General features: G+C 41.4%; 3 protein-coding genes across 15 annotated transcripts in view; 2 read left to right on the top strand and 1 right to left on the bottom strand.

The window, feature by feature from the left end:
- The window catches only part of afdna (afadin, adherens junction formation factor a), a 117870-nt gene extending 102326 nt beyond the window's left edge, over positions 1–15544 (top strand). For 6 of the 13 annotated variants that reach the window (XM_061900865.1, XM_061900866.1, XM_061900869.1 and 3 more), the window contains 10 exons: positions 2792–2918; positions 2997–3387; positions 3452–3702; positions 3777–3988; positions 4404–4583; positions 6087–6125; positions 6682–6816; positions 10362–10896; positions 14328–14412; positions 14475–15544. In XM_061900865.1, the coding sequence (XP_061756849.1) occupies positions 2792–2918; positions 2997–3387; positions 3452–3702; positions 3777–3988; positions 4404–4583; positions 6087–6125; positions 6682–6816; positions 10362–10896; positions 14328–14412; positions 14475–14631 (2112 nt within the window). In that variant the 3' untranslated portion in view covers positions 14632–15544. The remainder of the gene's footprint in view (positions 1–2791; positions 2919–2996; positions 3388–3451; positions 3703–3776; positions 3989–4403; positions 4584–6086; positions 6126–6681; positions 6817–10361; positions 10897–14327; positions 14413–14474) is intronic. The other 7 variants (XM_061900873.1, XM_061900877.1, XM_061900872.1 and 4 more) reach the window with 6 other exon arrangements.
- The window catches only part of tdrd15 (tudor domain containing 15), an 18165-nt gene continuing 2320 nt past the window's right edge, over positions 11880–27724 (bottom strand). Inside the window, exons 3-5 of the mRNA XM_061900878.1 lie at positions 22597–27492; positions 16595–16737; positions 11880–16461 (exon numbers count right to left, since the gene is read on the bottom strand). Of these exons, the coding sequence (XP_061756862.1) occupies positions 16448–16461; positions 16595–16737; positions 22597–27492 (5053 nt within the window). The 3' untranslated portion in view covers positions 11880–16447. The remainder of the gene's footprint in view (positions 16462–16594; positions 16738–22596; positions 27493–27724) is intronic.
- The window catches only part of rfx6 (regulatory factor X, 6), a 41543-nt gene continuing 29564 nt past the window's right edge, over positions 15746–27724 (top strand). The window contains exons 1-3 of the mRNA XM_061900879.1: positions 15746–15846; positions 16508–16582; positions 16646–16702. The gene's annotated coding sequence lies outside the window, so the exon portion shown is untranslated. The remainder of the gene's footprint in view (positions 15847–16507; positions 16583–16645; positions 16703–27724) is intronic.

Below are 27724 nucleotides of genomic sequence, written 5' to 3'. Positions count from 1 at the left end.
GACTTATTATACTCTAAAAATGTTGGTCTTACTTTAAAATGCACACATTTAGTTATATTCAGTGTTAAAAATATTATATGGCTCTCACGGAAATACATATTAAAATATTTGGCTTTCATGGCTCTCTCAGCCAAAAAGGTTCCCGACCCCTGTTGTAGGAGATGAGGGGAAGTAAAAAACGTGTACCTGTTTGTACTGAGCACACAGTAATGTATGTAGGTGTTGAACGATAGATCGATTCATATTGCCAAAATCGAAGAAAATCAATTTGTGCTCGGCTCGTTGGCCTTCCAGAAGATATATATATATATATATATATATATATATATATATATATATATATATATATATATATATATATATATATATATATATATATATATATATATATATATACATAAAACATTGATTTAAAAGCAAAAAGATTCAAGATGGCGCTCCCCAGAGGTAGACGTCGCAAAGGAGTCCAAGTCAATTTTTACTTCTTTTTCTCGCCCTCTTGTGCAGAGCTTGAAGGACGTACTCTAAACAAGTTTTCTCGATTGGGTTACATTAATACATTTTTTTTTACTTTTTTTAAATAAAAACTCTAAAAAAGTTTTCTTGATTGTGCAACATTAATAAAGTTGAGAGAGGGCAGTAATTTCGGACTTGGATGCCATTAAAGCCGGAAAGGCCACTGACTGTAGTTATTTATGCACTGTTTATATCTGACTATGTATGTTTGTTTATTTCGAACATGGAAACAAGATTACACAATAATACAGCACAAATTTACACTGTCACACAAAATTCAACATGTCCAAAAAGGAATTAGATGAATTTACACCTCCTCCGTTTCAAAGTTGGACAAACCCCGTTTCCATATAGTTGGGAAATTGTGTTAGATGTAAATATAAACGGAATACAATTATTTGCAAATCATTTTCAACCCATATTCAGTTGAATATGCCACAAAGACAACATATTGGATGTTCAAACTGATAAACATTTTTTTTTTTGTGCAAATAATCATTAACTTTAGAATTTAAGGCCAGCAACACGTGACAAAGAAGTTGGGAAATGTAGCAATTAATACTGATAAAGTTGAAGAATGCTCATCAAAAGCTTATTTGGAACACCACACAGATGTGCAGGTTAATTGGGAACAGGTGGGTGCCATGATTTGTTATAAAAACAGCTTCCCAAAAAATGCTCAGTCTTTCACAAGAAAGGATGTGGCGAGGTACACCCCTTTGCCCACAAATGCGTGAGCAAATAGTCAAACAGTTTAAGAACAATGTTCCTCATAGTGCAATTGCAAGACATTTAGGGATTTCAATATTTACGGTCCATATCATCAAAAGGTTCAGAGAATCTGGAGAAATCACTCCACGTAAGCGGCATGGCCGTAAACCAACATTGAATGACCGTGACCTTCGATCCCTCAGAAGGCACTGTATCAAAACCCGACATCAATCTCTAAAGGATATCACCACATGGGCTCAGGAACACTTCAGAAAACCACTGTCACTAAATACAGTTCGTCGCTACATCTGTAAGTGCAAGTTCAAGCTCTACCATGCAAAGCGAAAGCCATTTATCAACAACATCCAGAAACACCGCCGGCTACTCTGGGCCCGAGATCATCTAAGATGGTCTGATGCAAAGTGGAAAAGTGTTCTGTGGTCTGACGAGTCCACATTTCAAATTGTTTTTTGAAATATTCGACATTGTGTCATCCGAACCAAAGGGGAAGTGAACCATCCAGACTGTTATTGACGCAAAGTTAAAAAGCCAGTATCTGTGAGGGTATGGGGGTGCATTAGTGCCCAAGGCATGGGTAACTTTACATCTGTGAAAGCACCATTAATGCTGAAAGGTACATACAGGTTTTGGAACCACATATGCTGCCATCTAAGCGCCGTCTTTTTCATGGACACCACTGCTTATTTCAGCAAGACAATGCCAAGCCACATTCAGCATGTATTACAACAGCGTGGCTTCGTAAAAGAGTGCGGTTACTTTCCTGGCCCATCTGCAGTCCAGACCTGTCTCCCATCGAAAATGTGTGGCGCATTATGAAGCGAAAAATACGACAGCGGAGACCCCAGACTGTTGAACGACTGAAGCTCTACATAAAACAAGAATGGGAAAGAATTCCACTTCCAAAGCTTCAACAATTAGTTTCCTCAGTTCCCAAACATTTATTGAGTGTTTTTAAAAGAAAAGGTGATGTAACACAGTGGTGAACATGCCCTTTCCCAACTACTTTGGCACGTGTTGCAGCCATGAATTTCTAACTTAATTATTATTTGCAAAAAAAAATTAAGTTTATGAGTTTGAACATCAAATATTTTGTTTTTGTGGTGCATTCAACGGAATATGGGTTGAAAAGGATTTACAAATAATTGTATTCCGTTTATATGTACATCAAACAAAATTTCCCAACTCATATGGAAACGGGGTTTGTACTAATACTTTTGTTCAACTCCTGTATTTTATCTGTAACATAAATATATTCATAATAAATAATCGTCAATGAATTCACTGAATAAAAAGTAAGCAAGGAGTTATAATCCACATAAACAAATGCATATATACCGATTGTAGATGGTTGCTTACACCTGATTTATTATCAAAGTTCAAGATTATTCGCTGTAATTACTAAGTTTAGACTGTTTCTCAGAACGGAAGCTATTAGTACATTTCTTGAATTGTTTGCCATTCTATAATTCAACTCCATACACTGTAAGTTTTAAGTGTTGTAGGTGCATATAGATGCTTTAGGATTTATTTGATGGTGTTTTAGCGGGTCAACCACTCCCAGGAAGACATGTACCCTCCTCCTGGACTTATGAGGCCAGATGAACGCATGCAGCAGCACTACCAGCAGGAATACCAACACCGAGACATGGACTACCAGAGGGGACCATCAGGTAAGAAAGTTAGATCAACAGCAAACTTGGGTTCAGGTTCTCTTCTGGATGTGCTGATAGCGTTTTGTGTGACTTCAGGTGTCGGAGGACCAGACCACTGGGGGCCGCAGCAGCAGGTTTCATCCTCGTTGGAGTCGTCGACATCTAGCCAGGAACACCTGAACTTCTCAAACTCCTCCACGTCCTCTGGCAAGAACCAGAAGACAGGGCCCGGTCGGTGGAAGACGCCCAATGCCCCTCACTCCGTACCACCGCATTCGGTCCAGCCGCCATCCCGTTCCGACCTGCCACCTCCACCTCCACCACCGCCCGCGCCGTACCCTGACGCCTACGACCCCTACGAACCACAACCTGAGCAGCCCCTGCCGCCGCCGCCCTCTGCTTCGGCCCAACAAGCAGCCGACCGCAAAAAGCGTGAGGAGCAACAACGTTGGTATGAGAAGGAGAAAGCTCGTCTGGAAGAGGAGAGGTACTAAACATGTCTTGTTTACTTTTTGGATGATGATAATAATGATGATGATGATTTACTACAGGGAGAGAAAGAGGAGAGAGCAGGAGCGGAAGTTGGGTCAGATCAGGGCTAACCCTGTCATACCCGTCCAGCCTCACAACGGAGGAACCATGCCACCTCCTCCTCACCACCATCAGCCCCCTCCAACCTCCATGGGTCCAGCTCAAGCCTACGCCCCCTCGCAGTCTCAGCTTCCTCCCTCCAGACCGGAGAAGCTGGCCAGCCTTCCTCGCTCATCAGTCCCCCCCGCTGCCAGTATCTCCAATCCCCAAGGTAGAACGTCTCCCTCCTCTGGGACAATAATCCAAGTTTTTAAGACCTTTCTGCTGTGTGCATTGTGGCCGCAGGCATGGACACGGTGATCAGAGATCTTCTACCACAGCAACAACCTCGCACCATCGAGAGGCGAGACCTTCAGTATATCACCATCAGCAAGGAGGAGCTGACCAGCGACAGCCTCTCTCCGGACCCCTGGAAGAGGGATGCTCGCGAGAAGGCCGAGAAGCAGCAGCAACTTCACATCGTTGATCTCTTGGACAAAGAGATTCAGGAGCTTCAAGTTAGTTATGGGACACAATTTAAGGACTTTAACATGAAAAAAACGTAATGCTCTTTTCAACGAGCTGCAGGTTCTGCTGTAAGCCCTTCCCCCAAGCACAGTGTTTCTATGCATCTTCGTTTTTCGTTCATTTTTGTCTCACCCTCAGCGATCATAACAATACAATACAATACAAATGCTTCATGACCAAATATGCAAATGAGATTTCGCCTCACACTTAGTTGTTGTTAATATGTGGAAATACAAAGCAAGTAGGGGTGGGGCAGTATCAGATATCGAGATTGTTGATGCAGTTATCCACTCTATCAGTAACCAAGTAATGACTATGTCATTGTCAAACTGTCACGATATATAATATCTAATTTGTTATTCCTTCGCCTGCTTACAAAGTCATTGGGAGTGTTTCACCTTCCAGGCCAAGCCGGAGCGGACAGCAGAGGAGAGCGACCGTCTGAGGAAGCTGATGCTCGAGTGGCAGTTTCAAAAGCGTTTGCAGGAGTCCAAGCAGAGCGACGAGGATGAGGAGGAGGAGGACGACGAGGATGTAGACACCATGATGATCATGCAAAGACTGGAGGCTGAGAAGAGAGCCAGGGTGAGTGGGGATGGGTGTGGGGGCTGTAGTATTTTTAAAAGAAAAAAGCTTGTATTGACTTGTGGATGTACAGTAATGGGGAACAGGATACAAAACACATTTTTGTGCATCTGCAACATGCTTCTGTCATCGCTTTGCCATGCTTAGCTGCTTCAATTCGATTGGCTGGGGGGCTAGATGGCAGCTTGGCTGGCTGCCAATGAGATGTCTCACTCCCAACAAACTTTGTTTATTTTTTCGCTTATACAGTGGGACCCGCTTATGTCGACCAATTCATCAAGTCCTGCTCCACTTCTTCTTCTGACTCAAAATATTTTCTGTGACAAATAAATAATTTTTAAGCATAACAAAAATTAAACTACACGAGTAGTATTGGCCGCTAGATAAGAACAAACCAATAGGACAGTGCTGTTCAGTATTGTGGTCGCTGATTGGCTCAGGCAGGCAGCATTACTACAACGAGATGTTTAGGACGGTTACCAAATTCGGTACACTTATGGGCACCAATTGAAGTTCATTTGTACTACCAAATACTGATTCACGTAAAATCTATGTCATATTTTAATACATTTTTTGCATTTGACGTCATGTCTGGCTTCATCCTCGGCACTGGTTCAAGCACTTGAGAACCAAAGGGGTAATTTCTACAATAAATTGGTTTGGATGATATTTTCACCACAATATAACCACAGTACTGTCTAGTTATATTGCATCAAAATTTGCACGTAGTGATTTCCTGTTCAGTGTAAAATATTTTTTTAAAATAAAAGCATGGCAGTGTTAATCTGGAATTCAATACCACAACAAAATAATGCACATATTTAATTTTTGTTTTGGATTATTAGCCACCGGAAGAAATATTTGTTTTTTTGTGAAGGCTTTATCATCTTTGCATTTGAGACTTACAATAAAAATTTATAGTAGCAACTCTAATAGATAAGACTGTAAAATAATAAAACTGAAGACTAAATAAAAATATTTACAAATTGCAAAAACAAAAATTATTTCTTATCGCCCCTTCTCTAGATGTCGCTGTTGAAATTCGCAAGTATAAGTGCGAGCAATGGCTAGTTTTGGTTATGTCGACAACTGCTTACTTTAAGGTTAGTGATCTGAAGCGAGTGGCGTCAATATAAACGTGTTCCACTGTACTGATTCTGTGTTTGCGGATTTCCTCAAATTGTGTCTTCTTTCAAAAGCTTGCCTTGTATTCTCAGCCGTTGCGTAAACCATCGGCCCAGGCCACTTTTTGAGGAAATGTGCCAAGTTAGCACTGGTGGTCCCTGTTGGTGGGACCTGATGCAATGTGGGAAAGGGTGCGAGGTCATCATGACAGAAAATGACCTGAGCTGATGTTTTCACTTTTCTGTGTGTCCTCCCTTCTAATTTCTAGTTGATGCTTCCTCTTCTTTGCTCCTTCACTTTCACCTTTTCCTGCACTTGGCCCGCCCCTTCTCTTTGTGCTGTCCCTCTCACTCGCTGTCCTCTCTTGTTCTTCTGCAGCAGAAGACTGCTGTCCCAGCTATCTCTGTTCTAGACTTGGTATGTTTCTTTCTGTTAATGCCCACTATCTTCCTTCCTCTCCCTCAACCCACCTCACTTCCTTTTTCCCGCCTGGGGCGTCCATCTTAGTGTTTCGGATTTGTCTACGCCTCTCTTTGTGGGCGTGGTTGTCTCTGATAGCATGGGGCAGGCCGTCCTGGGCTGCTTGCTGCTGTTGTTTGTGTCCGTGTTTTTGTCCACTTAAAACAGCTGGAGACATTGTGGTGGATGTGAGCTTTTGAGGGCATACGGAGCCTAAGCCTGCATGGCTGCATCACACGGACGCGGGTTGTGTTCCATGCATGGCGGTCGCTCGTCATCATGATGGTTCACCCATCCGTCAGTGTGTCTGTCATTCTGGTGCATGCTAGTCACTGGTCTGCATGTGTATTTGCCGTGCACGCTGCTGCCCTCCTTTAGGTGCAGACTTGTAAGACGGATCAACACCATGTCGTATGGCGCCACGTCACATTTGTTTGCAAATGTGTGACATTGTGACCGCACCACCACTGACGTCTTGCCCCCCTTTCCCATGCACGGTGCTTCGTGCCTTCAGTTGCAGGACGAGGAGCGGCGGCGTAAACAGCAGCTGGAGGAAATACGCAAACGGGAGGCAGAAGAGCGTGTGAAGCAGGAGGAGGAAAGGAGGTGGAGAGAGGAAGAGCGAGCCAAGCGGGAGGCTGCAGGGAAGGTAAACGTTACAGTTTTTTCTGTACAAAAAAACATTTAGATTGTTATACATTTTTTTAAACATCAGGCCAAAAATGTTATGCAAATACACATTTTGTTCTTTCAACAACCAATGGTCTGATCACATGCCTTTTTTCCTCCTGGTGGTTAACTCAAACACGCCCATGTCCATCATCATCATCATTGTCATCATAGCTAGTCGGGCAGCAATCAGACCGCTGGTTGTTCAAAGATGCTCCTAATGTGTCAGTAGTTTATCACTGAGGACATGTCCACAACAACACAGGTGTTTTTACCTAAAAATAAAAGCTATGAAGTATTTTATGAAAATATCATCCAAAGTATATTAATTTCTCAATTATGATACTGTCTTTTCCCGGAAATGACTTTCTTCTAGCCTCTGATTGCCTAAAACGGTAGTTTACAGATAACAATATTGAAGATGCAAGACCGTTTTATTTTTGTATTTATTTTTTATTTACTGTAAGTAAAAATGTTGTAATAACGTTTTTTTTTTACAGTTTTCACCAATTCCGTCATTCCATCCTCACGCATTACAGACCTGTGAGAAACACTAAAAATGTATTTTACTAAGAACAAAAATACCTGTGTGTATGTGTAGACATCACCTGTGGGACTTTTTAATTTAAATATATGAACTGCATGTTGTCATCTTCCCATATTCTCCCAGCCCCCTCATGTGTTGTTGCGCTCACCTCCAGCATGTTTGTCGTCAAGTGTTTTCCGTTTAAGGGGTTTTTCGTGATTATTGTTATCACCATCCACCCTCCGATATAGACACACACGCACACATCACATCACGACCACCATTGTCCTCCTTCGTCATCCATGTCGACATTGCCACTAAAATCCCTCTGAGATTCTTCACCGCTGACAAGCTGGGACATGTTAGTCCACGCAGGTTTTATTCCTACATTGGACCACTTGTGGCAGGTGTGTCCACGCATTATTTGGAGCGAACACGAGAAGACAAATGAGACGTGAGGGTAGGCACACAGCACCCGGAGCAGCTGGTGCGTCTCCAAACGCCAGAAATCGAAATGCATTATCGCGCTACGCATTAGAGACACACATTCAGACACACACATGCACAGTGGTAGAGGCAGTGGTGGGTGTAAACGCAAGAGTCTACTTTACTTCCAAGTTAGCGATACAGAGTGTGTCAAAGCAAACTAAAGATGGGCATTCTATATTGGTAAGGAATTAAATAATTACGTGGACTGCCTGATAACAACCAGCAGAGGGCGCCGTACAACTCGTTTGCTGTATAAAAGGAGCTGCGTTAGAAACAGAACACTTTAAATAAAAATACACTGTAGCTACCATGCTAACGTTCGGTAGCATGGTCGGTTTTTGTTGCTCATACTCACATACTCATTGTTTTATTTTATATATATATTTTTTTTTTATTTTTTACATTTAATTTGAATACAGACATTATCTAGCTCTGAACCTCACACGCCACTAGTATCATAGTCCAATATTAAGAGTGTCCCGAAAAAACGTTTTCATTTTCGATATGATACTGATACTGGAGCCTTGAGTATTGGCCGGTACCAATATTAATCTGGTATAAGCAAGAATTATACATACCTTTATTTTGTAATGTGCAATGTTATAAAATGATTGATCAAGTGAAATTACTTGGAGAACAATGGTAGGTTTGAAAAACTCTAACTTATTTACTAACCCTCTGAAATGGGTTAGTAAATATATAAAGTTTATATAAATAAAGTTTAACAAATTTATGCGGTCTTTAATTAAATTGGAATGGTAATTAGTTTTTTGGTGACATAGTGGTTACAGTAATTCATTAAGTTAAGTGCATGACTCAGTAAGTTGAATGATGCGGATTCATTTGTTACTGCATACTTACTAATATGCCTGTGCTTTGGAGACTATGTGGAAGTGATATGCAACTATAATTATTTGTTACTTGTTTATGTTGACAAATGTGCTCTTTTAGACTGTGATATTGTTCAATTAAAGACACTAATTACATACGGCTAGCTTGTGTGCTATTGCACGCTTAGCTGTTGTGTGACTGCTAGCTCCTCGCAGCCTATAGGCTACCGACTTCATTAAAATACGAGAAAAGACCAAACTTGTACTTATTGGAGGACATTTAGGTATTAAAGGGGAACTGCACTTTTTTTTAGTGTTGCCTGTCATTCACAATCCCTACGTGAGAAGAAAATATGGCTGTCCTTTTTTATGCATTCTCATTTGTAAAACTCGGCCAGTACAAGGTGGCTAAAGATTGGCGCTAATGGGAGTACACAATTGCGACCATAAAGCTCTCTAAAAACATCCAAAATCAGCCACCAATACTCCATTTACACTTCGTAAACTGAATACTAGCCAAGTATTAGTGATATTGTTATTATAAGCACTAACGCAGAGGAACTACTTTTAGCGGCGCCGTCATCTTTGAGAAGTAACTAGGTTATGCAGATGTTGACATATTAAGCAGGTGAGCTGCTGCATCCCCTCTGAGCTGGTAAAAGTAGATTCAAGATCATAAATAATGCCTCTCACCTGTAAAGTAGTAGGTTGGGGTCATAAACCGAGACGTTGGTCAACTTTGATTGATTGATTGAGACTTTGTATTGACAGATTGCATGGTACAGTACATATTCCGTACAATTGACCACTATATGGTCACACCCGAATAAGTTTTTCAACTTGTTTAAGTCGGGGTCCACGCTAATCAATTTAACTAAAACACTGAGATGTCAAGAAAGACATGAAAAGACGCGTCTTTGCGCCAACCTTTTTAAAAAAAAAAAAAAGCATAACAAAAAAAACTATATACCTGTGTGTTATGATTATTTCTTCTAAGACTTACAGCTCATCCTCCATATATTCAGTCTCAAAAATGTAAGGTTCTGAATCATAAGTCGTCGTCGGCTCTCATGAATTCTGTCATGATGAGTAATGGTTGTTGGTATGCTTAAAATGATCAAAATACATAAATATTACATGTTATTATGAATGTGCCTGCTATATTACATGTGTATAATTACAGTGTTGATGGAAGTTTTAGTGTTTTAGAGAGCTTTATAGGCGCAATAGAGCGACTCCAATTGCCTCCTTTGTTAGCTGACTCTTGTTGGCGTTTGTTCACGAGTCAGAATGCATAAAACACAGAAAAATGTGTGCTCGACTGTAAATGATGGACAACGTTCCAATATTTTGCAGTTCCTCTTTAAACGGCTGACCAGCTTTGCACAAGTAGACACGCTGCAAGATTGTTTTTATCAGAGTTTCTTTTGGAAATTTTAGATTCAAGCCGGTATCAAACTGATGTCCGATATTAATATCCAATCAGGACACCCACCAAAAATAAAAAAAAATGTTCTTTCTACCAGCTATAATTGTGTAAAAAAAAAAACATTTAATAAGATTATTGTGAAAATGCCCATCTGAAGTCTGTAGGGTGTAGTGTGGGGGTTCCCAGGTGATTGAGGTGAGCGCCAACAAGAGGGATTAGCAAGGCGCACTAACAGCTTGTCGTCCCCCCAGAGGAGACAGGAAGAGGAGTACTACACTCGCCTGGAGGCCGAGCGGCGCCGGCAGCATGATGAAGCGGAGAGAAAGCTGCTGACGCCGGACGAGCCGGCCGGTCTGTATCGGCCCCCGCTGCCGAGGGACTACCAGCCCCCCGGGTCCCCCAACCCTACTAACACCCCCCCGCCGCCCCCGCAGAGAAACACCTCCTACCTCAAAACACAGGTGGCCTCCCCTGACACGCTCTACACCGCCAAGTTCGTGGCCTACACGGGCGACGAGGAAGACGAGGACGAAGCAGGAAGCGGCGGCGGCGGCCAATCAGGTCAGGTGAAGCTGTCGGCGACCAGGAAGTCGTACGGCGACCTCCCAGCCGGCGCCACGCCCTATCGCAGCAAGCCTCAGCCGCCGCCCACTGCACGCAAACCTCGCCCTATGTCGGACGGCATCTTCTTGTCTAGCTCCTTCCAGCTGCCGGCCAACAACTCCAACAGTACAGGGCCCCCCCTCCCCGCCAAACCTGGCGGCGGACCCCCAGGAGGCTTGAAAGGTAGAAGCAGAGAGCGAGAGGGGGAGGAGTCAGGCGCCCTTTGTGGCCCCTCTCCAAAACTCTCCATCACTCGCCTGTCCGTCTAGATCTTAGAACCTCTTTTTCTTCTTCTCGTCCTGTGTGCGTCTCTCTTAGGCGTCATGCCCCGCCCTCTCCACCAGCCAATCACAGCGATTTAGGGGCTTTTATTTATTTATAATTGTTTTCCTCCTCATCCTTCCCTCCCCTTCGATCAGCCAACAGAAAAAGCAATGGACATTCCCGTCCACCACCCTGCAGATTTACACCCCTCCTAGCCAATCGATGAATTGATCAATCAATCAATCAGAGTACTGTTGGTGTTGTCACTTGCCGCCGCTGCCTGCTTTTGGGACCGCCTCCTGCACCGTGTCTCTGCTTAGCAGTGTTTGCTCTGAAGGGAAGACCCCCTCCTCCTCCCCCATCCTTTCATCCCATCTCATCGACAGCCATGACAGTTTCTTTTTCCGCCCCAGGGGTGATTAGATGTCGCTTTAATGGTAGCCAACATGCATCAATTAGGTTAGAACAGGATTAGTGTTTTAAATCAGTGGTTCTCCAATGGGGGTACTTGCCAAGGGGTACGTGAGATTTTTAAAAATATTCTAAAAATAGCAACAATTCAAAAATCCTTTATAAATATATTTATTGAATAATACTTCAACAAAATAGGAATGTACGTTCATAAACTGTGAAAAGAAATGCAACAATGCAATATTCAGTGTTGACAGCTAGATATTTTGTGGACATGTTTCATAAATATTGATGTTAAAGATTTCTTTTTTTGTGAAGAAATGTTTAGAATTAAGTTCATGAATCCAGATGGATATCTATTACAATCCCCAAAGAGGGCACTTTAAGTTGATGATTACTTCTATGTGTAGAAATCTTTATTTGTAATTGAATCACTTGTTTGTTTTTCAACAACTTTTTATTTTTTTGTATATATTTTTTTCCAAATAGAAATAGAAAGACCACTACAAATGAACAATATTTTGCAGTTATACAATTTAAAAAATCTGAAACTGATGACATAGTGCTGTATTTTACTTGATCTTTTTTTCAACCAAAAATGCTTTGCCCTGATTAAGGGTACTTGAATTAAAAAAATGTTGACAGGGGGTACATCACTGAAAAAAGGTTGAGAACCACTGTATTAAATCATGTTATTTATCGGAGACATTCCAATAAACCAGTGCCGTTTTCTTAACGTAACTTTTAAGATAAACTCCTATTTTAGCCTTTGCTTTAAGTCCCAATCTGATAATACACATCTTGAACTACTCAAATGTTTATATTGGCCCAGCTCAGGCGACTTTATTTTAGTGTTAAGTTGGAGAAAGAGGAGTGTGTTGGCATATAATGCTCACATGCATGCAAGACAGTCACATAGTGTTTATGGCATCAGTCATTCAAGACATTTAAGAATAAACAAAAAAAGCTGTAATTTGGGCAACAGTTATTTTTCCCTGAGCTCAAAGTAGTTCAAATGTTTCTTTTCAACTGTGTTCCTATAAAATTACAGCACTTTGCTGAATAAAATGTGTTCTACAGTTAATGTAATGCAAGTGGATTGACCCTGGCAGGGAAATCTGCTTTGTTAATGTTTGGCTGGCCAATATTTCCATCATGGCGGCAGACAAAGAGAAAGCATCCATGCTCCTTCAACACAACCACAAGCTGGACTTTGATTTGTAGTTCTAGAAGTCGAGAGGAGCGTACCTCCTCGGCTGCACCACTAACGCCCCGACACTTATTAACCAGCACCTTAATTAGCCCCGCCCCCTGCTATCCCCCCGCTGCCAATGCGTGCATGTTGGCATCACGCTGACGACCCTCAGCTGGCTGGATGTCTTATTGCTTTTTTCTGCGCTTCCACACGGCTGCATCTCTTTTTCTTCTTCCTTTGTATTCCTCATCTTCACTCAGTCATCCACTGGCAGCTTCCCGATGTGAGACTAATTAGTAGGGATGGATCAATTGAAGGAGTGATGCCGTGTGTGTGTCACTTAAAGAAAGAAACCATGTGATGGATCTTTGAGTGACAGCTCCTTCTGAAATAAGTCAGGAGTGATTTTTTTTTTTTAATCCAGCACATGACCATTATGAAACAGCAACAAATTATCAATACAGCTAGTGAGTGTGCCACACACTCACTAAACACATCACTACTAATTAGCTTTGTCAGCTTTAGTAACACAAATCTCACATTAAAGGAGATTTATCATCTTTAGTGTACAAAATCCATACTTCCATTTTTTCGCTGGAGAAATTTGGATGCACCCAATCTAGAAGCTCCAGTGTCGTGTGAAACCTAAGACGCTGGAAGGTTCTAGAACAGGGATATCAGTCAAGAATCTGGCCCACGAATGAATTATCTTTGGCCCCCGGGATGATATTTGATTAGTATTAGAACCGGCCCGCAGGCCACAGCCACAGCTACCTGCTGCTGTTTTGCACGCATCATATACTCCCATCAGTGTTGGCGCTAGGAATTTTCAAAATGGGGTCCCAGACAACCCATTAGGTCATAAAAATGGGGTCCCACAGTACATTTTTGGTGTCCTACTTTTTTGTAACCGTTTTAAAATGAAACGATAAATGTATGCATTATCCTGTTAAATGTCACATTCTATATTGCGTTTTGGAAAAAGGTTGTCATAAACGTTATTTCATTCATTTAAAAAAACTAATTACAAAGGAAAACACGTCCTCACTTTTAAACATTCTTTCACTTTCTTCTTTCCTTCATGGATCTAAATTTTACCACTGCCGGGAGTTTTTTCTATATTTTTATTATGATATTTTCAGACTGTTTGTTCTATTTTTGGCCAACGGACGACAAAGAAAACAATCTGAAGTTGTCTTTATTTTTTTAGTTTTAATTCCATGATTTGAATATTCTGGCCCGCGTGTGCACAGATTTCCTCCATGCCGCTCCTGATCTCAAATGAGTTTGACACCCTGGATATAGAAGCTGCCAGCTGGATGCATGAACGTGTGTGTTGTCTTCCATCACGTCAAAAAACACATTTAAAGTTGTTTTTAGGCAAATTCTTTCCAAGAATTGAACTTTGTCCCTGGAATGACGTGTGGTTAGGCTTCTGTAGAGGTCAAAGGTTGAGGTTGCATGTGAAGCTAGAAGGTTCTAGAAACCCATGACCTCGACCTCGGACCGACACGCTCTCTCTTAACACTTTCTGGGTGATTGGCCCTAACGCTGCTTCCTTCCTTCTGCTCGGGCTGCTCTGTGTTGGACCGAAAAAGTTTTCTCAAGTTGACTGCGGACCAGAGAAGCTTCTGGCTGCTTCTCAAGAAAACCTCCAATCTTGATGAAGAATGGAGGCGTATGCCAGGGGCTTCTCGCGGCGTCACGTGTGCCACGGTTCTAACCACTGTGTGTCCGTCCCCAGGATTTAACTCGTACACTGGAAACTCGTCAGGAGTTGTAGGATCCGGAGAGTTCTACAAGGACCCGAGGGACAAATGGACCAAGAGGTGAGAATGTCATGCAGCATTTGACTCTCTGTAGGTGACACTGATGCTGATGATGTTATTAGTCAGGAGCAGGAGAACATCCCCAGCGGCGCCCCTCCCGAGAGTTTAACCTTTAAGGAGCGCCAGCGTCTCTTCTCTCAGGGGAAGGAGGTGTCCGACAAGGTCAAGGCGTCTCGGAAACTGATGGAGCTGGAGAACGAGCTCAACACCAAGCAGTGAGCCACCACGGCCACTTCTGACCTCCTGTTTGTTTTAGTTTTTTAAATAACTGGACCCCCTGATTTTTACCACTCGGCCCCGCCCCCACCTGCCCCCTCCCAGCTCACACGTGTAAGAGAAGCAATGTACAAAAGTTGTAATTGTACCACAAAATGGGGGAAATATATTTTTGTCTGTAAAAGGGTGCTGGGGGGCGGGGTTGGAGGTTTATGCTAAATTGTAATTGTAATTTTTTTTTTTTTTTTTTTACATCTTAGATATTTTAAGTGGCCAGCTTTTATGCTCTTCTGCCCAGCAACAGGTTTTATTTTTAAGGAAACACTGTTACTTCATTCCAACATAACGGGCTTTTTTTTGTGATGTTTTAGGAAAACTTTGATCTGAACGTGCACAAGTTGACTGTAAATATTTGGCTGGGATGACTCTACACGCCCAAACACTAATGTGACATTTAAATGTTTCCTCCAACCTCAGCTAACTTTCTTTTGAATAAATACTGTAGTATTCTTTTCTTTTTTTTGCAGAGTCGTGTGAGATTAATTTGACTGATCGGACATTTTAGACTTTCACTATAATTAAAATCATATTTATTGTTTGTGTTGGAAGAAAGCTGCACAAAAAAAGAATGTTTTCTAGTATTAAATGTCGGGCCAAACTGCTCTCATTTTTACTTTTAAAGGGATCTGGATGTACCACACGTTTCCATGACAACGGTCCCCGCTGGTGATGTAGAAAAAGGCACTTTTTAAAGGTTTGAAATAAAAAGCGATGCTTTTTGATGACAGTGACTTTAAATTATTTCAACAGCAGGAAGCTTTACTCACTTCACTTCCTCCAAATCAACTGAATCCCTTCAAGGGTTTCGTGTTTGGCCTTTTTTTGGTAATCATTAATAAATGCAGATTTCTCATAAGTCCCGCCTCAAAGTGTCTTGCTTTCATCAACACTTCACCTGTCTTTCACATTCAAATTAACTGGGACCAAAAAAGGACAGGCGTTTTGTTTCTGGCTGATGCTCTTTTTCATGTTTTAAATATTTACAAAGTTGGGCAGGTGTGTCTATCTGTGTTGGCCCTGTGATGAGATGGGGACTTGTCCAGGGTGTACCCCGCCTTCCACCCGAATGCAGCTGAGATAGGCTCCAGCACCCCCCGCCACCCTGAAAGGGATATGCGGTAAAAAAAAAAAAGGATAGATGTATGGAAAGTTGAGCAGGTAAGTGGTGCTCTTATTTTGTTAGAAAGCTTGTTTTATTTCATTACCGTCTATAAAAAAAAAAAAATACTTTTCATGTTTCTACAAGTTTATCCGTTCCATTAGGTTGAAACATGTCAAACATTCCTTTTGCTTTGTTTCCTTTTTAGCCCTTTTAGAATAAATGTCCTGTGCAATTAAAGAGAAATGAACAGTATGGACTTCCGGTGACGCATATGACGCAGCGCTCACGGTTACCTTCCAAACTACGTGTTTTTATAATGTTATATGTTATACACGTCAATGGTAAACTAATGGTTTCTTAATATGACACATTTTTATGCCCATAAACAAAAAAATGCAGCATATTTATTATGAATGCGGATGTTTTCTTCAATTGCACACAATTTACACCGTAACTCACATTTGAAATTCAACTTTTATGTAGAATAAAATAAACATTCATTGACTTGTTTTAAACGTTAACAACAAAACCTTTTAACAAAATATTGATATTTTATAGTGAGCTTGGACTAGTAAGTGAAAATAACCAATATATATTTAGATAAAATTTGCTGTTGAATTTGTCAAGTTTCTGGTACAGAATTCCTCATCACCGCTGTCACTGGAGAACACCTGAGCAGAAGAGACAAGTTTGAAAATATTTGTGGTCTTTTGGTAGGTGTGTGGACCATGGCAGACAAGAATGCTCACCATTGAAGGTGTGGTTGCTAACTATTCAAAGACAGATTGGAAAGTAGGTTCTTACATTGGCTGGTTGCCAGCAACTTGCCAGCTAACTTCTTCTTGATGTCACCAGAACCTTCTGCTGAGTCCTGGCTGGAAGCTTCAAGGCGTTTTCTTTCCTCCATGTCAGGTCTGTAAACTGGACTTGGACTTTGCCCCTCAAATCTGAATGAATCAGACAGAACAAAGACTATATATATATATATATATATATATATATATATATATATATATACACACACATATATATGTATATACACATATATAATTATATGTATATAGACATACACATATACTGTATATGTATATCCATCCATCCATTTATACCGCTTATTCCCCTTGGGGTCACGGGGCGCGCTGGCGCCTATCTCAGCTACAATGGGGCAGAAGGCGGTGTACACCCTGGACAAGTCTCTACCTCATCGCAGGGCCAACAGATAGACAACATTCACACACTAGGGGCAATTTAGTGTTGCCAATCAACCTATCCCCAGGTGCATGTTTTTGGAGGTGGGAGGTAGCCGGAGTACCCGGAGGGAACCCACGCAGTCACGGGGAGGACATGCAAATTCCACACAGAAAGATCCCGAGCCTGGGATTGAACCCAGGACTACTCAGGAGATATATATGTATATACACATATATAATTATATGTATACACACACATATATATATATATACAGTGCGGCAAAATAGTATTTAGTCAGCCACCGATTGTGCAAGTTCTCCAACTTAAAATGATGACAGAGGTCTGTAATTTTCATCATAGGTACACTTCAACTGTGAGAGACAGAATGTGAAAAAAAAAAATCCAGGAATTCACATTGTAGGAATTTTAAAGAATGTATTTGTATATTATGGTGGAAAATAAGTATTTGGTCACTTCAAACAAGGAAGATCTCTGGCTCTCACAGACAGACCTATAATTTCTTCTTTAAGAAGCTCTTCTGTCCTACACTCGTTACCTGTATTAATGGAACTGTATGAAAGACACCTGTCCACAGCCTCAAACAGTAAGACTCCAAACTCCACTATGGCCAAGACCAAAGAGCTGTCAAAGGACACCAGTAAAAGAATTGTAGACCTGCACCAGACTGAGAAGAGTGAATCTACAATAGGCAAGCAGCTTGGTGTGAAAAAATCAACTGTGGGAGCAATTATCAGAAAATGGAAGACATAAGAGACCACTGATAATCTCCCTCGATTCTGGGGCTCCACGCAAGATCTCATCCCGTGGGGTCAAAATGATCATGAGAACGGTGAGCAAAAATCCCAGAACGACACGGACGGACCTGGTGAATGACCTGCAGAGAGCTAGGACCAAAGTAACAAAGGTTACCATTAGTAACACACTACGCCGACAGGGAATCATATCCTGCAGTGCCAGACGTGTCCCCCTGCTTAAGCTAGTGCATGTTCAGGCCCGTCTGAAGTTTGCCAGAGAGCACATGGATGATACAGCAGAGGATTGGGAGAATGTCATGTGGTCAGATGAAACAAAAAAAAAAACGTTTTGGTAAAAACTCAACTCGTCGTGTTTGGAGGAAGAAGAATACTGAGTTGCATCCCAAGAACACCATAACTACTGTGAAGCATGGGGGTGGGAACATCATGCTTTGGGGCTGTTTTTCTGCTAAGGGGACAGGACGACTGATCCATGTTAAGGAAAGAATGAATGGGGCCATGTATCGTGAGATTTTGAGCCGAAACCTTCCATCAGTGAGAGCTTTGAATGGTTGACCAAATAATTATTTGAAACCATAATTTACAAATAAATTCTTTAAAATTCCTACAATGTGAATTCCTGGATTTTTTTCACATTCTGTCTCTCACAGTTGAAGTGTACCTATGATGAAAATTACAGACCTCTGTCATCATTTTAAGTGGGAGAACTTGCACAATCGGTGGCTGACTAAATACTTTATGCCCCACTATAAATATACACACACACACACACATATATATATATATATATATATATATATATATATATATATATATATATAGTATGTACATATATATGTACATATAGACATATATACATAACACATACATTATGTATATATATATATATATGTATATATATACACATACAAACCTCGTTTCCATATGAGTTGGGAAATTGTGTTGGATGTGGCGCAGTTGGGAGAGTGGCCGTGCGCAACCCGAGGGTCCCTGGCTCAAATCCCACCTAGTACCAACCTCGTCACGTCCGTTGTGTCCTGAGCAAGACGCTTCACCCTTGCTCCTGATGGGTGCTGGTTAGCGCCTTGCATGGCAGCTCCCTCCATCAGTGTGTGAATGGGTAAATGTGGAAGTAGTGTCAAAGTGCTTTGAGTACCTTGAAGGTAGAAAAGCGCTATACAAGTACAACCCATTTATCATTTATGTAATCATAAACGGAATACAATGTTTTGCAAATCCTTTTCAACCCATATTCAATTGAAACCACTACAAAGACAAGATATTTGATGTTCAAAATCATAAACTATTTTTTTTTTGCAAATAATAATTAACTTAGAATTTCATGGCTGCAACATGTGCCAAAGTAGTTGGGAAAGGGCATGTTTACCACTGTGTAACATCATCTTTTCTTTTAACAACACTCAATAAACCTTTGGGAACTGAGGAGACACATTTTTGAAGCTTTTCAGGTGGAATTCTTTCCCATTCTTGTTTTATGTACAGCTTAAGTTGTTCAACAGTCCGGGGTCTCCGTTGTGGTATTTCAGGCATTATTATGCGCCACACATTTTCAATGGGAGACAGGTCTGGACTACAGGCAGGCCAGTCTAGTACCCGCACTCTTTTACTATGAAGCCACGCTGTTTTAACACGTGGCCTGGCATTGTCTTGCTGAAATAAGCAGGGGCATTCATGATAACGTTGCTTGGATGGCAACATATGTTGCTCCAAGACCTGGATGGACTTTTCAGCATTAATGGGGCCTTCACAGATGTGTAAGTTACCCATGCCTTGGGCACTAATACACCCCCATACCATCACAGATGCTGGCTTTTCAACTTTGCACTTAGAACAGTCCTGATGGTTCTTTTCCTCTTTGTTCCGGATGATACGACGTTCATCCTTTCCAAAAAATAATTTGAAATGTGGACTCGTCAGACCACAGAACACTTTTCCACTTTGCATCAGTCCATCTTAGCTGAGCTCGGGCCCAGAGAAGCCGGCTGTGTTTGTGGGTGTTGTTGATAAATGGCTTTGGCTTTGCATAATAGTTTTAACTTGCACTTAAAAATGTAGCGACAAACTGTAGTTATTGACAGTGGTTTTCTGAAGTATTCCTGAGCCCATGTGGTGATATTCTTTACACACTGATATTGCCTTTTGATGTAGTACCGCCTCAGGGAACAAAAGTCCGATATATCATCGCTTATGTTCAGTGATTTCTCCAGATTCTCTGAACCTTTTGATGGTATTACGGACCGATGGTGAAATTCCTAAATTCCTTGCAATAGACCGTTGAGAAATGTTGTTCTAAAACTGTTTGAACATTTGCTCACACATTTGTTCACAAAGTGGTGACCTTCGCACCGTCCTTTTTTGTGAATGACTGAGCATTTCACGGAAGCTGTTTTTATACCCAGGCATGGCACCCACCTGTTCCCAATTAGCCTGCACATCTGTGGGATGTTCCAAATATGTGTTTGCTGAGCATTTTTCAACTTTATCAGTATTTATTGCCACCTTTCCTAACTACTTTGTCAGGTGTTGCTGGCATCAAATTCTAAAGTTAATGATTATTTGCAAAAAAAAATGTTTATCAGTTTGAACCTCAAATATGTTGTCTTTGTAGCATATTCAACTGAATATGGGTTGAAAATGATTTGCATATCATTGTATTCTGTTTATATTTACATCTAACACAATTTCCCAACACATATGGAATCAGGGTTTGTATGTATATATATATATATATATATATATACACTTACATATATATACACATATATACTGTACATATATATACTGACATACATATATATATATATATGTATATATATATACACACACACACACACACACCTGTATACATACATATACACACACATACATACATATCTATTTTTATATAGAATATATACATACACATATATACTTATATATATGTATACATACTGTATATATACATACTGTATATATATATATATATACATATATATATATATACACAAAGTATATATATATATATATATATATATATATATATATACATACATATAGTTAAAGTACAAATGATTGTCATACACACTAGGTGTGGCGAAATGATTCTCTGCATTTGACCCATTACCCTTGATTTATATATATTTATAAAGAATATATAATCTATATACAAACCCCATTTCCATATGAGTTGGGAAATTGTGTTAGGTGTAAATATAAATGGAATACAATGATTTGCAAATCATTTCCAACCCATATTCAGTTGAATATGCTACAAAAACAACATATTTGATGTTCAAACTGATAAACATAGTTTTTTGTCCAAATAATCATTAACTTAAGAATATGATGCCAGCAACATGTGACAAAGAAGTTGGGAAAGGTGGCAATAAATACTGATAAAGTTGAGGAATGCTCATCAAAAACTTATATGGAACATCCCACAGGTGTGCAGGCTAATTGGGAACAGTTGGGTGCCATGATTGGGTATAAAAGCAGCTTCCATGAAATGCTAAGTAATTCACAAACAAGGATGGGGTGAGGGTCACCACTTTGTAAGCAATTTGTTGAAAAGTTTTAGAACAACATTTCTCAACAAGCTATTGCAAGGAATTTAGGGATTTTACCATCTACGGTCCGTAAAATGATCAAAAAGTTCAGAGAATCTGGAGAAATCACTACATGTAAGCGATGATTTTACAGACTTTTGATCCCTCAGTCGGTGCTGCATCAAAAACCGACATAAGTGTGTAAAGGATATTACCACATGGGCTCAGGAACACTTCATGAAACCACTGTCAGTAACTACAGTTGGTCGCTACATCTGTAAGTGCAAGTTAAAACTCTACTATGCAAAGCCAAACCCATTGATCAACAATATCCTGAAACGCCGCCGGCTTGGCTGGGCCCGAGCTCACCTAAGATGGACTGATGCAAAGTGGAAAGGTGTTGTGTGGTCTGACGAGTCCAAATTTCAAATTATATTTGGAAACAGATGACGTGGTGTCTTCCAGAACAAAGAGGAAAATAACCATTCGGATTGTTATCGGCGCAAAGTTCAAAAGCCAGCATCTGTGATGGTATGGTGGTGCAGTAGTGCCCAAGGCATGGGTAACTTACAAATTTGTGAAGGCACCATTAATGCTGAAAGGTCCATACAGGTTTTAGAGCAACATATGTTGTCATCCAAGCAACGTTATCATGGCGGCCCCTGCTTATTTCAGCAAGACAAGTGTTACAACAGCGTGGCTTCGTAAAAAAAGAGTGCGGGTACTTTCCTGGCCCGTCTGCAGTCCAGACCTGTTTCCCATCAAAAATATGTGGCGCATTATGAAGCGTAAAATATGACAGCGGAGAACCCGGACTGTTGAACGACTGAAGCTATACATAAAACAAGAGTGGGAAAGAATTCCACTTTCAAAGCTTCAACAATTAGTTTCCTCAGTTCACAAAAGTTTATTGAGTGTTGTTAAAAGAAAAGGTGATGTAACACAGTGGTGAACATGCCCTTTCCTAACTATTTTGGCACATGTTGCAGCCATGAAATTCTAAGTTAATTATTACTGGCAAAAAAAATTAAAGTTTAAGAGTTTGAACATCAAGTATCTTGTCTTTGTAGTGCGTTCAAATGTATATGGGTTGAAAAGGATTTGCAAATCATTGTATTCTGTTTATATTTACATCTATCACAATTTCCCAACTCATATGGAAACGGGGTTTATATTTTTATAGCATATATATATATATATATATATATATATATACACACACACACACACACAGTATTTATATATATATATATATATATTTTTAAAAATGTGGATAACCTGAGGGTGATAATACCTGAGGCACAGTAAGGCGTCTGTATACTTGGCGTGTCCAGCGTCCACCAGCCTTTTGGCGACATGGACCCCGTCCATGACAATGTCTACAGTCCAGCGTGAGTTTGACAGACTTTCTCGGAAGACAACTTCAAAGCTGTGGTCCAAACATTTCTGGAAGTGGACAGATCCCTCCTGGCTCCACTGGCGGTCCTCCCCAACTGGCCTCACTGCCCGAAGGCAGCAGGGATACACCCTCTTTGGGAGGTTCATTAGCTCTTTTGGAAGAGATCTTAAGCTGACGCAGTCTTCATAAGGCACACGTACACTAAGGCCGTAATCAACCAGATTTAGCAGCACAGAAGTGTCCACCTGGACAATTTCTGCAATGCACCACTTATTGTTGAAGTCTGACTGAAACAAGCAGCTGGCACCAGGCGCGAGGGAATGTTTGGGAAGGAGCGGCAGACCCTCTGAGAGGTCTTCCAACATCAAGGCCACTTGGTTCATCAACGACAGCGAGTCCTCGAGTACCACACAAAAGTCAGAGGGTGTTGTCACTGCGGTGGCAAAGCCGGTGTATTCTTTGTCCAGAGAGACTGGAGCAAAGTCAATAGTCTGAGGTGTACTTGTGTCTGGACAGAGATCCTCTGAGGGCTGATTTTTTGTTTCATAAGGCAGTGGGATAATTTGCTGAACCACCCAGAAGTGGTTAGACTCTGCATAAGTCACAAAGACCAGCTGAACATCTCGGCCTATCATGGTCTTGAGAGTGTCACCTCTGTTTTGGCTGATCGTTTTACACAAAACAGCCAGGTTGGGGATAGTCATCCCATCATTAAACTGCCTTCTCAAGGGGGTGTTTGAGGTCATTTGCAAAGTCAATCCTTCGTCCACCAGGAAGAGATGATAGTTCCCATCACTGACTTGTTGAACAACAGCCCTCTTCCATTGGCCGTCCTTGTGGATCTGAACTAAGCATTTAAAGTCGGGTTTAATGTCCTCCTGCTCCACTACCTCGCACTGGTGTACATTCTCAGCTATGGAGCATTCCAATGCGGCAAGCAGGCTGTTGGCCTTACTGGGCCTGACGTAGAAATGACCGTGAGACAAGACTGACAGTACCACCGCATCTTCAACCTGTTTGGCTTGAGTGATGAGGGGTTCACTCTTCTTTTTAATGGATACTGATATTTTCTTTCGAATCCTCCTGGATTTGCTTTTATTTTTTGCAAAAGACTTGGCCTTATGTTTAAGTGTAAAGGTCTTAGACGCCGTCAGGATCAGGTCTTTGGTCTGCGATTCTGTTGGTTCCTTATCTGTGGAATCACAAGAGTTTACTTTGTCTTGATTATCAAATAAAGGTGCTGTATGGGCATCCCCTTCTTTCCAGGATTCAGAATCACTTTTAAAGGCTGGTTCAGGTGTTTCTACTTGGTTGAGAACCTCCATGTCAACTTCCCAGTAAGTTCCAGTATTTCGGACAAAATGAACCTGGAGAGGCTTCTCCATGACTGCATCAGAAAAAGAAGTATCGCTGTTGTAAAGGCTGGAGTCCCTCAAGGAACACCTGATACTGAAGGGTGGCTGAGAGAGAAACTCCGGGGGAAATATGTAGATCACATTCTTTTCAACAATGGCAGAATTTCCATAGTCCAGGAAGTCCACTTTGAAACAAGAGTTTCCCTCGTGAGCCCTCACCACTGCCCGGTACACAGCAGCGTCCTCGTCATACTGAGCCAGAACAAGGTCGCTGATTCTCACAGAACGGGCCGCCTTCAAGGAGAGAAGGTTGGAGTTGATTTCATTCACCTGTTTCAAGATGGCAGGTTCATCGTAAGAGAGCTGAACGAAGAAGTCATTGACCGAGTTGACATGTGTAACAAAACACATCATGCTAGAGCCTGCTTTCTCCTTTCTCTTTGGCAAATGTTGGATTTGAGGGCTCACGTCTGCTGAAGGTTTTTCCGTTTTGTCATTCTGCATTGGAGTTTGTTGTTGACGGGCTTTCAGTTCGTTCTGAGGCTTCCTTGAAAAAGTGCTTTTCATGCTAGTCTTTGCGGTGATGCAACACTGTTCTCTTAGTTTTGCTGTCTTTGTGTGCTTGTTAGCGGTCACCTTTACATAGTCCTTCCTTCGCTGAGGTCCCGCTCTGACATGAGAACCTCTCTGTCCATTAAATGTGGAAGAGTAAGACCCCCTCATTTTAGGAAGATTCTTTCTTTTGTCCAAAGAACGTCCTCTTTCTTTGTGGCCTCTGTTTTCTTTGTTTTTGATAAATCTGAACTCGAAATTTGGTTTGGTTGAAAGGCTGTCAATGAGCTCCTTTACCTTGTTATTGATGTTAAGAATGCCGTCAAACAGTTCCACATCAAACGAATCATCGTCACACTTCTGCACTATAATGGCTCTTAGTTCCTTGTTGAGGACGGACTCATCCAGCCATGTCTTTACTTCAATGAAGAACTCCTTGTTGGACACACCAACAAGGTTAAACTTCAAAGCTTGCATGGGTGTGGCTAACAAATGATCACAGTCTCTGGGAATGGACACCACCTGACTTTTTTCAGAGATACCTGTGTTTCCATAGTCCACAAAGAAGACACTGAAATGCAGAGAGGAGGGGGAAGGGTTGACCAAAACCCTGTACCATTTTCCATCATAGTACTTTGCCAGGCACACTTTAATTGGAACATTTTCCATACCTACATCCTTTACTTTCTTTATTTCCTCTGAGATCTTCACCTCAAGTTCTTTGAGGATTTCCGTGTTGCGTTCAAGCTGACAGTAGATGTGCAACTCACTGCTGACATGAGTAACATAGACTTGTATGTCATTGTTAGAGTTTAAGTCAAATGAAGAGTAGACAAAGGATTTTGGAAGATTGTGATTTCTTGAATCGGGGACTTCTCTCACCAGGCCTTGTTCCACCAGCTTCTTTGTGATGTTCTGCTGAGTTTGATTGTTGGTTTTCACCACAGGCGTTATGGGAATCTTGTTCCAGTAGTATGCTTGCTTGGCCGACACAAGGAGCTCGCTGATACTCAAACTGTTATCACTTACCATCTCGTAGAGATCCACCACACATCTGTGTTGTGATATGTGAACAATGTGAACTTGCAGGGCTTTGTTGGAAATAGCCTCTCTGAAGAAGTCTGAGTTAGAACAGGTCCACACATCATCCAAAGGTAAAACATTAACAAGAGTACAACAGATGCCAAATGCCGGTATGGCGGAAAATGTCTCCGGAATCTTTTTGATCAACGTGTGAGGCACTTTCGCCACGTTGCCAAAGTCAATGAATAGAACTTCAGCTCCATGTTGAAGTTCGTCAGTGATGACAGCACGGTAGAAATGCATGTCAGCCTCATACAATGCACAGCAAAGTGTGCCTGGTTTAGGGTTTAACAAAATGTCCTCCTTCAGCGCCACTTGACGGAAGTGTTCTGACATTTTATTCATCATTTCCTGAAAGTCATCATTTCGCTTCTGTGTTCGAATCCAGAAGTTGTGTGGATTTAGGGCGTGTTCAAAGTAGCCCTCAAACACAGAATGTAGCTGCAGCTCCTCCTCATCCAGAGTTTTAACCAGCTCTCGGCCTTTGATTTTCTTGTAGGAAAGGGGGCCAGTCTTGGGGGCCTCCGCTTCTGGACTTATGCATGACTGAGCATTTTTTGGGGAGAGCTGTTGGCTGGGACCCGTTTCTGTTGCATCTTGAGCAGTGCCAATCACCCAGACAGAGTATAGATGGTACTCCTCGTCAAAACTATCAATCTCCACTTCCAACATTTTCCCCAACAAGGCTGCCTTGAGGAAACCCAACTGCTGACCCTTCACCTCCTCATCCTTGGCCTTCAGAGCTGAGAGTGAGCATGGAAACGCCATGATAGGAGTGAAGTATAAATCGGATGGTAACTTGTGGACATCGGCAAGTTTAACACACTCGGAGAATCCATAGTCAATAAACAACACTCGCACTTGTGATTTGACTGGATGTAATTTCACAAAGCCTCTGCACCATTTTCCATTTTTGCTTTTCACCGAGCACAGTAAACCCAAGTTTTGTTGATTTTTCTTGTGGTTGTCTTTTTTTCCGTGCTCACAGACTGCAGCCAACCTCTTTGAGACGTTCCGAAGATCTGTTTCATTGTTGGCAACCTGACAGTAAAAAAGTCCGGGATTGACGGCAGCTGTCACTCTAACTTTAGCCCGGCTACCACAAGTCATCCTGGACCCGCAAAATGGCAGAATTTCTTCGTAGACCTGCAGTGCGGATAACTTGTAACAATGTTCCTGTCTGCTTAATTTGTCAGTGTTTTGTTTGAGTGGCACCTCAATAAAGAGCTCCACCAAGAGGAGGAAGGTGTCTCTGTCTATGTGCTTTCCAAAGCCATGCCTAACAAGCTCGTCGTTGACATAAGGAACTTCCAGCAGGAGTACACCATGAGGAAGAACGGCTTCAATGTAACCTGTGGTGGTTTTTCCAATCAAGTTTGAGAGGTAGTCTCCCACGCCGCAATCAGAGGTACTGTGGAGCACCAACATGTTAGCCAAAATGCCACAAACTATCTTTGGAGGCAGCATTAGAAAATCATTTGAGCAGGATGATATGTGAGCGATGTCCACACTCAACACATTGCCATAATCTATAAGGAACACATCAAATATGCCATCTTTATGACCCTGGGTCCTTCCTCTGTACCAGTGGGCTGAGTTGGCATCTTCCACAAGGCAAAACTCTCCAATATCTACCGCAGCACTGGTCTTTGGTGTTCTCTGTATCGTCTGCTGCAAAATGTTATAGTCAAGCTCATAGATGTCTAGGTACTGTCCTTGGAAGTGGATCAGGGTGGCTTCAGGACTCCAATCCAAGTGAGATAACTTGAGATCAACTTTACGTGAACCTGAATCCTGACACCTGCAGAAAGACGGTTAGATATTTTTAATCTTGTTTTTTTTTTTTCAACAGATTTTTCTTTTAAATCAATAATATCTTGTGAAATCTGAAATCTCCAAACAGTTTACTTTAAGGCTTTAACAGGTATTTTTGTAACTTTACTATTCTTTCCTGGGTCAATACTTTTTCAGACATTATTACATTTTGCTATTTCAAAATCTTGCAACAGCTTGTATAATTAAAATGGTTTGTC

The sequence above is a fragment of the Nerophis ophidion genome, linkage group LG05 (assembly GCF_033978795.1).
Source record: "Nerophis ophidion isolate RoL-2023_Sa linkage group LG05, RoL_Noph_v1.0, whole genome shotgun sequence".
NCBI classification, from domain to species: Eukaryota; Metazoa; Chordata; class Actinopteri; order Syngnathiformes; family Syngnathidae; genus Nerophis; species Nerophis ophidion.
This window is presented reverse-complemented; position numbering and strand designations above follow the sequence as displayed.